General features: G+C 44.7%; 1 protein-coding gene across 1 annotated transcript; it reads left to right on the top strand.

Moving 5' to 3' along the window:
• Positions 1-5,534: 5,534 nt before the first annotated feature.
• Positions 5,535-9,352, top strand: LOC136517050 (ruBisCO large subunit-binding protein subunit alpha). Its single transcript, XM_066510563.1, has 7 exons — positions 5,535-5,935; positions 6,870-6,991; positions 7,101-7,308; positions 7,420-7,565; positions 7,688-7,994; positions 8,353-8,804; positions 8,898-9,352. The coding sequence occupies exons 1-7, from the start codon at positions 5,701-5,703 to the stop codon at positions 9,168-9,170; spliced, it is 1,743 nt and encodes a 580-aa protein (XP_066366660.1). The 5' UTR covers positions 5,535-5,700; the 3' UTR covers positions 9,171-9,352.
• The last annotated feature ends 720 nt before the right edge of the window (positions 9,353-10,072 follow it).

Genomic DNA, 10,072 nt, shown 5'->3' on the forward strand with positions numbered 1-10,072 from the left:
TGATAAAATGGTTCTGATTGCTTACCACTTGCTTGAAAGTAGCATATGTGCTTAAATAGAAGGGATAGTTAATGAACTAATGATGACTGCTAATAAAATTAAATATAAGGACGCACGTTTAGTAATGCTTCCGTAGATGTAATAACCCATAAGCCAAATATGCCTTGCATATCATTGGAGTCTTTTTTCTATCGAGAAGTCTTGCTGAGTACAATCGAGTACTCAGGGTTTTATTCCCCCTGTTGCAGGTGACCGATGGATGGTAGATGAGTTTTGTGTGTGAAAACCTCCTGGTGGGCTCAGAGATGATTCCTTTCACGCTACGACCACAGTGTTTACTTATAACCCTCACTAAAAGTTTTTAGAAGAAAAGTTTTATGATTCATCCACTGCAAGATAAAAATATAAACCTAAAATATATAAACTTTTTTACATATAAAACTGTCTTAATTTTGGTATTGCATTCAACTTGTTTAAGTACTATAATGTTGTAATAAAGTGATATAAGAAATGGTTAAGAATGTTGTAAGTTTTATTCTCTCATTTATGATCCTGATGAAAAAATATGGTTTTTTGAGTTCTTCATTGGGGTGTGCTCGACAGAACAACACGATTTAGTGCACTCTTTTGGGTACTTAGTGTCTAATAAAAGATAAGTACTCTTGAGAGGGCATTAGATTAGGCGGTTCTGCCACAATACCCACTTACATACCGTTCTTCGATATAAACCGTGGAAGCCCGGTAGACCCAAAACCTTGGAAAATATTTTGGTTGCATTTCTTGAGGCAGGAGTACGTTATCTTGGAGATATAGTTGGGCTTCTAGAGTGTCGATGAAACGGTCATGCGCACTTAGAGATTGATTATTCTATTGATACAATCGGAGATGTTGAAGCTGGTTTGTTTGGAGCATCAGAAGGACTAAAGAAGTGTCACCACCACCACCACCACCACCACCACCACCACCACCACCACCACCAGAGGCGGAGGTGGCAGTAGCAGCACCAGCAGCTGTAGCCATTACTATTTTCGAGAGCCTCATGGATTGCACAGACTGCTAGTAACTTTCTGGTTGGTGCACAACTATCTTTAGCTGCAGGCTACAGCTAAGGTTGGAGCAGTAGCAGCAGGAACCTATATTGCTACTACAGATGTACTTGACATGGTGGCAGTCCTAAAAAGCAATATCAACAGCAAAATTGGCCGCAGCCACGTAGGCCAGAGCGGCACAGGCTGGCCCCTTTGGACATTTAAACAATTCTGATGAAAAGTTGAACTTATGGAAGACCGATATGAGACAAAAACCCTTAGTTGTTTTCTTAACCGCTAATAATGGTAGTCAGTTACTTTTTATAAATCGATAACACCTAATACTTTATGCTAATCGCAGACTGACATTAATAACAACAGAATATATTCATAACCCCTTTTTTGCTAACTTGGTACGCATTCATGCATAGTATATTACACTTGTTTCATTTTACTCTATTTTATTTAAAACTCACACTAAATTTTACAGGCCCGAGATCTAGTTCTTTGCCTTAGCTTATGGTGATTCGGCAATATGCATCTATGAGGTATACACTTTTTATGTTGTCTAACATTCAAAAAAATCTGCCCTGTTCACTTGGCTTATAAGCCGTACTTTTTCAGCCAACGAACAATATTTTTCTCTCACAATAAATCAGCTAACAGTACTTTCAGTCATGGCTTATCAGTCAAGCGAACAAGGCATTCAATTGTGCACTATTACAGTTTCTACTATCTTTTTTGTCGATTTGTCACCAAACCAAGAGAGCCGAAGGGAGAGAAAAGGAGAGAGCAACATAAGTGACCAGTTCAGCCCCTCTCCCCCTACCCCTTTTATAGGAGAGGTGGAAGGGGATGTTTTCCTTATTTCCTATAGTGGAGCTAGTATTTATAAAAAATGTCACTAGGGGCTATAAATGGACCAGTGAGGTTTGTATTTACAAAAATACCACTAAAGGCTACAAATGCCCACCAAATATATATTATTTTGCGAACTTCTAAGCTATGCAATAGGATCAAAAGTATAAGACCCAATAGCTGAATATAACAAAGCGCGTTCCAATTACAACTCAGACTCGGCACACAACTTTCACCTTTATATAGATAGTCTGGGACTACTTTGTCTCTGGCTAGTCTTCAGTGGCAACCTTCGCTCTAATCTCCTTGATCCTATCCTTGGCAGCTTGCTCCTTTGACCTTGAGCCCTTGGTACCTAGCTTTGCAATTTAGCCTTCACCAAAGACATTGATGTAGTTGAAGCAGGCGAAGCTGTCGACGTAAGCGAAGTAGTTGTACACGATCACGACATGTCTTCAAGCTTTCATTCATGGGCGCTAGGCAAAGCTTTTGGCTTTGGGTGGATTGCTTATCCAATGCGCTCCTCGCCAACCCTTCTTGGCTAGCACTTGTGAGAAATTCTTTCAAAGATGTCGATGGCGATCGCTCCACTCCAAATTTTTGGCGAAGGTGAAGTGGACACCTTGTCGAACTGTTGATGGAGGTGTTGTTGATGACACCAAAGCCCTTGGCGGGACCTCTTGCCGAAATGTTGGCGAAGGCATAGTCGATGGTGTGGGAATTGGCGAAGCTCGTGAAATGAGTGGTCAGCATATTTAGACAACTTTTATTTTCAATGTAGGCACAATCAGCAAATAAGATAAAACTAACAATGATGTTACAGTTGTTGTTTCTCTAATTGGCTGATCTTTCTGTCCAACATTCATGTTATTTCAAGTATATCATCTACAACCTGGTTTCTTCTGCTAGCATGCTATCTCTGTTATGGGTTTACATTGCATTGCATGGTTGGTGCCTAGTATGAGAACTAGGAGTACATTAGAATTTCTTTGATTGGACAAAAAACTTTTCAAAGAAGTCTGTCTGTCTTGTTTATTTTTATGGGACTAGGATCATGGTATACTATTAGTCCTTTTTTATTGTATATATGATATGAAACTCAAGTGTGTGCACTCGCTTTTGCAGTACGGTGTAAAGATCTTCATCCTAACATCATTCGGAGATACATGTTACATTGAGATTCTTCCTGTTGTTGAGAAATCCAAAAGAGGTAATGTTTATTTTCTAATTTAATTGTTATTGAGTTTGTAACAAATATTTAATCGGCTTCATCGTGAAACTTAGGTGCCTGCCCTCACATCAAAATATGAGTATTGTTTGCCTAAGTAAATCTTTTTTTCTTGGACATATTTCTGCATGGTGTTTTGGTGATGAGTAGAAGTGAGAATGATTTGGTTATGTAAACTCAGAAGTCTTGTTGTGCACGGTTGTATGCTTGAGTTTTTGGGCTCACGTGCACTACAACTCCATATATCCAGAAGGAGGTATTAGGCCGCAGAGCTCTTAGAGCTGATTCTCAACTGAATCCAGCAGGAGGTGCGCGAGAAGTGATTCTCTACTGATTCCATGAAGTGATTTTCTAAAATGAATTAAGAGGATGAGAGATGAAAAAAGTAGCTTCTCCTAATTCTGTGAATTGATTCTCAATCATGAATTTAAGAGTTTATGTTAAAGAATCAAAGAGAATCAGCTTCCGTAAAGAATCAGAATCAGACGAAGCTCTACCAAACAAGCTCTTACATGGCACCATTTAGTATGTTGACCTATTTGTTGAGTGTTTGATTTCATCATTATTGTCTGATGGTGCAGAGTTGCCGGTTTTGGAGAACAAAAAGGCCCCGTTCGGCTGGCAGAATTTTGGCTGAAACTGACTGAAAATACTGTTCTGACTGAATTATTGTGAGAGAAAAATACTGTTCCGACTGAAAAAAGAAGTTGATCAAACCGAATATGGGGTAAGCCGAACGCGCCAAAGAAAGCTGGTGGCCCTTCTAAGATTATAGCAGCGCGCTAACGTACCGAGGCTTTTTCTATTGGTCTATGTGACTGACTTATGACGAACGGAGGGCGCTAATTGCTCAGCCTGGGCGTTCGGTTTAAACTGACACTTCGGTTCGGTTTTTTCGGTTCCTCAAAAGTTCGGTTTTCAAGAATGAGAAGCCGATCGATTAATCAGAGAATGCAAAACCGACCATTTCGGTTTCGGTTTTTTACGTCGGTTTTTCAGTTTAAACTGAGAAAACCGAGTCTACCTCCACTGCCTCGCAGTCGCACGCATCCGCGATGCACGGAACTCCGCCTCGAGCAGCGGATGCGTCGCCGGCGCCACCTTCCACTCGTGCAGCACCGCCATCGCCACCTGCTCGCATCAGCGACGCGCCGTGAAGCAGCCCCATGGCGCAGCCACCAAGCATGCCTCCGCCCTCCGCGGCTCCTCCTTATGCCGGGCCCGGGCCACTGCAGCTCGCAGCAGTTGTGTCTCTGGCTCTCTGCGCCTCGCCTCGCCCGGCGCCCGCTGCCACTTCCGCGCTCTGCCAGACCGCCTCCTAGTCGCGCCTCCACCGCCGCCAGGTTTTAGGGTTTTGGATGGGGAGTCGCCGAGTCGGGTGGGACCGTGGGAGAGAGAGGGACTCGGATCTGAGACGGGGTTAGGACTCGACGAACCTGCAGAGCAGAGCGGGCGAGGTCCGGACGCACAGGAACCAAGGCCCTGCCGAGCGGAGGGGGCGAGGAGAGCTGATGCGGCCTACGACTGGGAGGACCTGGAAAGGAGCGCCCCCCATCCCGGGTCCCAGCCCTAGACCGACGACGTCTGCGAATCGAGGGAGAGGGAGACTGGAGAGGGAGTCGGACAGGAGAGGCCTCAGGCCTACCCAAGTGCCCAGAGCGGTGTGTTGTGGGCCTTGGTGGGCTGCATCCAAGATCGGGGAAGCGGAGATTGTTGCTCACTTCGGTTCCGCTATTGTTCGGTTCCACTCAAGTCAAAAACCGACACCGTAGCCGAACACCGAAGTTCCCAGAATACAAAACCGAAGCCGAAACCGAAAAACCGACAGTTCAGTTCGGTTCGGGGTTCGGTTTTCGATCTCAATGTGCCCAGGCTGACTAATTGCCCTTGCCCTTGCCCTCGCTCATAGAGTCATAGGAGAGACATGTACAGTGCTACGTACAGAGTAGATGATACTCACTATCCCTTTTGTACAGAGAGAAAGAGAGGCTCATGCTCATTCTTATTTTGTTCTTGGACAAATAATGCATGCATGCATGAACTTGGATGGAAACAGTTAACACAGTACCCTTCGTCAAATGGCTGTCAGTCTCACGGATGAGGAATTTGTATTAATAATTCATCAATGAGATGTCCTGTACGTGATGAGGAATTGAAGAATAAATAACTCATCAATAAGATGTCCTGTGAGGATTGTATATATGCCAGCCTTATTATTCAATCGGCCTATATATAAGATGAATAAATAAATATGATGAGCTTTATATATATATAGAGAGAGAGAGTATACATCTTGCGTGAAAAAGAAACATATGGATGTACGTCCCAACGATCTTTCACCCAAATTGAAAGGGAAGGGATGCTTCGTTGGAATGTTCTAGAAAGAAGGCTTGCGTACCGTACCCTCGAGAAGCCTCCGGGTCGCTCCCCTGTGGGCCTGCACGTTTGCCACTATAGAGTATAGTGGAGGGAGTAGTCGCAGGCGCAGCAGCCAGAGAGAGGCAAGCCATCATTGCACAGAGTAGATCCCCCGCCGCTGCCAATCCCCAAAACAAAACCCTAGCTAGACCCCAAGCAGGGGCAGGCATGGCCACCATCCCCACCACAGATTACGGCCTCCTCCTCGGTACCTCCGCTCTCCTCCGGAGGACCAGGAGGGCCGCCTCGTCCGCCAGGCTTCCCGCTGCCGCCCGCCGTCGCCCGCAGCTCCTCGTGCGCGCCTCCGCCAAGGAGATCGCCTTCGACCAGGCCTCCAGAACCTCCCTTCAGGCCGGCGTCGAGAAGCTCGCCGCCGCGGTCGGCGTCACCCTCGGACCCAGAGGTCTATTCTCTCATCTCCGTCTTCATCTTCTCTCGTGCTCCTGCCGTGCCGCTGTGCTCTGCTCTACAGTATTTATCTTTTGGGAATCTGCTTTTTTTTTTTTTTGAAAGGAGAATATGTCTGCTTTTAAGAAAGCCAATTAATTTAAGATAGAACAAACAAACTCTCTAAACCTCTCACCACTGTCTACGGAGAATTAGCATGAACATAGTGTCAGAAGAAGGCTCGTTCATCGGCTCATTCTTACTCATCCACTCGATCAAGCAATGAACCCTCTGCTTCATCTTGTTTCTGTCCTTCCCCTTTAGCAGGTCTGTCCACATCTGGATTAGTGGGAAATTCTTTTTCGATTGCCATCTTGTTCCTGTTCTTCCATACTGCCCAAGCCAAACATGCATGCTCTGTTCTACTCTTTTGCCCCACGATTTATTTAGTTTATTAGGATATCATCACATAATATCCCACGATTTCTGTACTACTACCTCGGAAGGATTATTATTACTTCTAACTAGTTCACATTATTACGACTCACGAGTTTTTGGTAATTCCGCTTCACAACATGCTGCTGTGCTAGGTCATTAGTTGGTGCTGCAGCCAAACTGGTTCAACTAAACCATGTTAACACCGGCCCTTTGTCTTTTGCCTATTATTACTAGACATGGAAAAGGTTGCACAGTGTACTTGTCTCCGGCAGCCTTTCTTTCATTTATGTTTTCAGTTTCACATCCTATCATATCCTACAGCAAAACACTCAGATGTGACAGTGACACTATCACCTTTTTACTTGTGAGCTGTGTTGCTTTTTCCCCTTTGATGTGTCTTGATGATGTTTGGGTTTCCAAAAACCGGTCTTTTGTTGCCCACCTCCTCCTATGGTCTCTTTCAACGCCTGGGCTGATTTTCACTTGGTTTCCATATTGTTCCGTACTGGCAGGAAGGAATGTTGTCCTGGATGAGTTTGGAACCCCCAAAGTGGTTAATGATGGAGTTACCATTGCTCGCGCTATTGAGCTCGCTGATCCCATGGAGAACGCTGGTGCCGCATTGATTCGTGAGGTAAGCACGATTCCCTCTACCTCTTATCTGCTTCATTTTATTTGTTATCTTGCGCAAGTTCAGCACGCATGGGCGTAACTCATGCATTTATCTGTCTGCCAAATGAAAGGTTGCTAGCAAGACGAATGACTCGGCCGGTGACGGAACCACTACCGCCTCTGTTCTCGCTAGGGAAATCATAAAATTGGGTATGTTGAGCATTACTTCAGGGGCAAATCCAGTGTCAGTTAAGAAGGGCATCGATAAGACTGTTCAGAAATTGGTGGAGGAACTTGAGAAGAAGTCCAGGCCAGTCAAGGGTAGCGGGGATATTAAAGGTCTGACCTTTTAGACACATCTATGGTCTCTTTTCACAAGCTTGCAAATGGATCTTATACCTTGGGAAAGGAGGACATGCTTTATAAAATGTTGCTGCCTTTTCCTTTCAGCTGTTGCTGCCATATCAGCTGGAAATGATGAATTTGTTGGGACTATGATCGCTGAAGCTATTGACAAGGTTGGCCCTGATGGTGTCCTCTCAATCGAGTCATCATCATCATTTGAGACGACAGTTGAAGTTGAAGAAGGGATGGAGGTAATATATATTAGCCTAGCAAGGACTGCTCCCTGGCTGATGCCTGTTTTCTGTTTTGTAGTTTATTAATATGTAAAGCTTGTCGTTCTTGGTGCTGAAATAGTTCTCCCTTCTGCCTGCAGCTCGACAGAGGATATATCTCCCCTCAGTTTGTCACCAATCCTGAAAAATCTACTGTTGAGTTTGAAAATGCTCGGATTCTTGTCACTGATCAGAAGATATCATCGATAAAAGAAATCATTCCTCTGTTGGAGCAGACAACACAGTTAAGAGCACCACTTCTTATAATTGCAGAGGATGTAAGTGGTGAGGCGCTGGCAACATTAGTCGTAAACAAGCTTAGAGGAATTCTAAATGTGGCTGCAATCAAAGCTCCTGGTTTTGGCGAGAGGCGTAAAGCTCTTCTTCAGGACATTGCCATTGTTACAGGTAAAACTACTCGCTGCTTTCTGCAAGTTTGTTTGTACCCTGGTCAGTATTCTTATGATGTTTACCATTGTCAACCAATATCCCCCCCTCCCCCCGCTTGCCATTGTCTGTTTGAATCAATACACCTCTGTTTGCTACTAGAATATGGTCAAGCTTAATGGTATTCCTTATTGTTTAGGTAGAAATAAAAACTTTGTAATGGTAAGTTCCAATCGATGATGATCTTAGCACAAGAATTGTGTTTGGTGTCAACGAATTGATTGGACCTTGTGAAATAACACATGCATAGATTTTCTAACTTGAACTTGAAAGTCCAGTGGTTTTCTGATCTGTTTCTGCATGTATATCTTTTGTTCAGGTGCTGAATATCAATCCAAAGATCTTGGTCTACTAGTTGAGAATACAACAGTGGAGCAGCTTGGCATAGCTCGGAAAGTTACAATCTCAAGTTCCTCGACGACCATTATAGCAGATGCTGCTAGCAAAGATGATATCCAGGCCAGAATTGCTCAGCTGAAAAGAGAGCTTTCTCAGACGGACTCGGCTTATGACTCTGAGAAGTTGGCAGAGAGAATTGCAAAGCTTTCTGGTGGAGTTGCTGTGATCAAGGTTGGAGCCTCAACCGAGGCAGAGCTTGAGGACCGCAAGCTCCGCATAGAGGACGCAAAGAATGCAACTTTTGCAGCTATAGAGGAAGGTATTGTTCCAGGAGGTGGTGCAGCCTATGTTCATCTATCAACATTCGTACCGGCTATCAAGGAGACGTTGGATGATCCTGAAGAGCGCCTTGGTGCTGATATCATTCAGAAGGTATTGTTTGTTGTTCTTAGCATCTGGATTTTATGGTTTTCTTTATATTTTTTTTAAGAAATGTTGTTGATACATATTACTGGTTATTTTCAGGCTTTGGTGGCACCTGCAGCGTTGATAGCGCATAATGCTGGGGTGGAAGGCGAGGTGATTGTGGATAAAATCAGGGAAAACGAATGGGAGTTTGGTTATAACGCCATGGCGGACAAGCATGAGAACCTGGTGGAGGCTGGTGTGATCGACCCTGCCAAAGTTACTAGATGCGCCCTGCAGAACGCCGCCTCGGTGGCTGGAATGGTGCTGACTACCCAGGCAATCGTTGTGGAGAAGCCCCAGAAGGCTCCTGCAGCTGCAGCAGCACCCTAGGGTTCGTTCACCATGTAATACTTACTAGTGAAAACAGTTTTACTAGGCACGGAACAGGCACGAGCGTGCAAAAAAGAAAAAATTGTGGTGATCATTAGAGTGACAAGGGAGAGAACTGATAAACAATTTTTGTCGTGCGTGGGCAAGAATAAATTGAATCAATGTGGGATCCATGAGGCGAATTGCTATGCGCTGTTTTGGTTGGTACTCAACTGCTCGTAGTGAACGAATTGCATGGAATTTGAGCCAGGATGATTGTGCTTGCTCTTGCAAAGTGCGGAGAGGAATTGGACTCTGGAGTTTTGCTCTACGTTGGTGCAGACGAGCAACTGGTACAAGGACTTGTTTTAAGCCAATTTTTTTGTTTTTTTTTGCCCTTTTTCTAAAAGATTTTCATAAATCTGCCCCTGGAGGTATGCATTTAAAATCTAGACCCTCGGCTCGGCGCCTTGGCGTTGAGATTACACGTTTCGGCGCTAGAACCTTTGGCGCCAAGGTCCTTGGCTGACGTAGGCGTCAACGTAGACGTGGCGTTGATATGGCAACCACCATGGCGTCATAGGCCTCGTTCGCTGGTCTGAAACTTGGCTGAAACTGGATGAAAAACACTGTTCTGGTTGAATTGTTGTGAGAGAAAAACACTGTTCCGGCTGAAAAAAACAAGCCGAATATGGGGTAAGCCGAACATGGCCATAATTTTTGGCATCGAGCATGGCACCAAGATTATTGGCGCTGAGCTTGACGTCAAGATCTATGGCGCCGTGGTGGTGTTTTAAACCAGCCTCACCCTTCCTGCTCGAGGTTTCTTCCTTTTCTTCCTCCTCCCTTTCGGGTTTTCTCTCTTCTCACTTCGTCCTACCTCACGAATCAACATATTAAACCATAGAAAGTTGGGTTTGATC

This window comes from Miscanthus floridulus, chromosome 17 (assembly GCF_019320115.1).
Source record: "Miscanthus floridulus cultivar M001 chromosome 17, ASM1932011v1, whole genome shotgun sequence".
Classification (NCBI taxonomy): Eukaryota; Viridiplantae; Streptophyta; class Magnoliopsida; order Poales; family Poaceae; genus Miscanthus; species Miscanthus floridulus.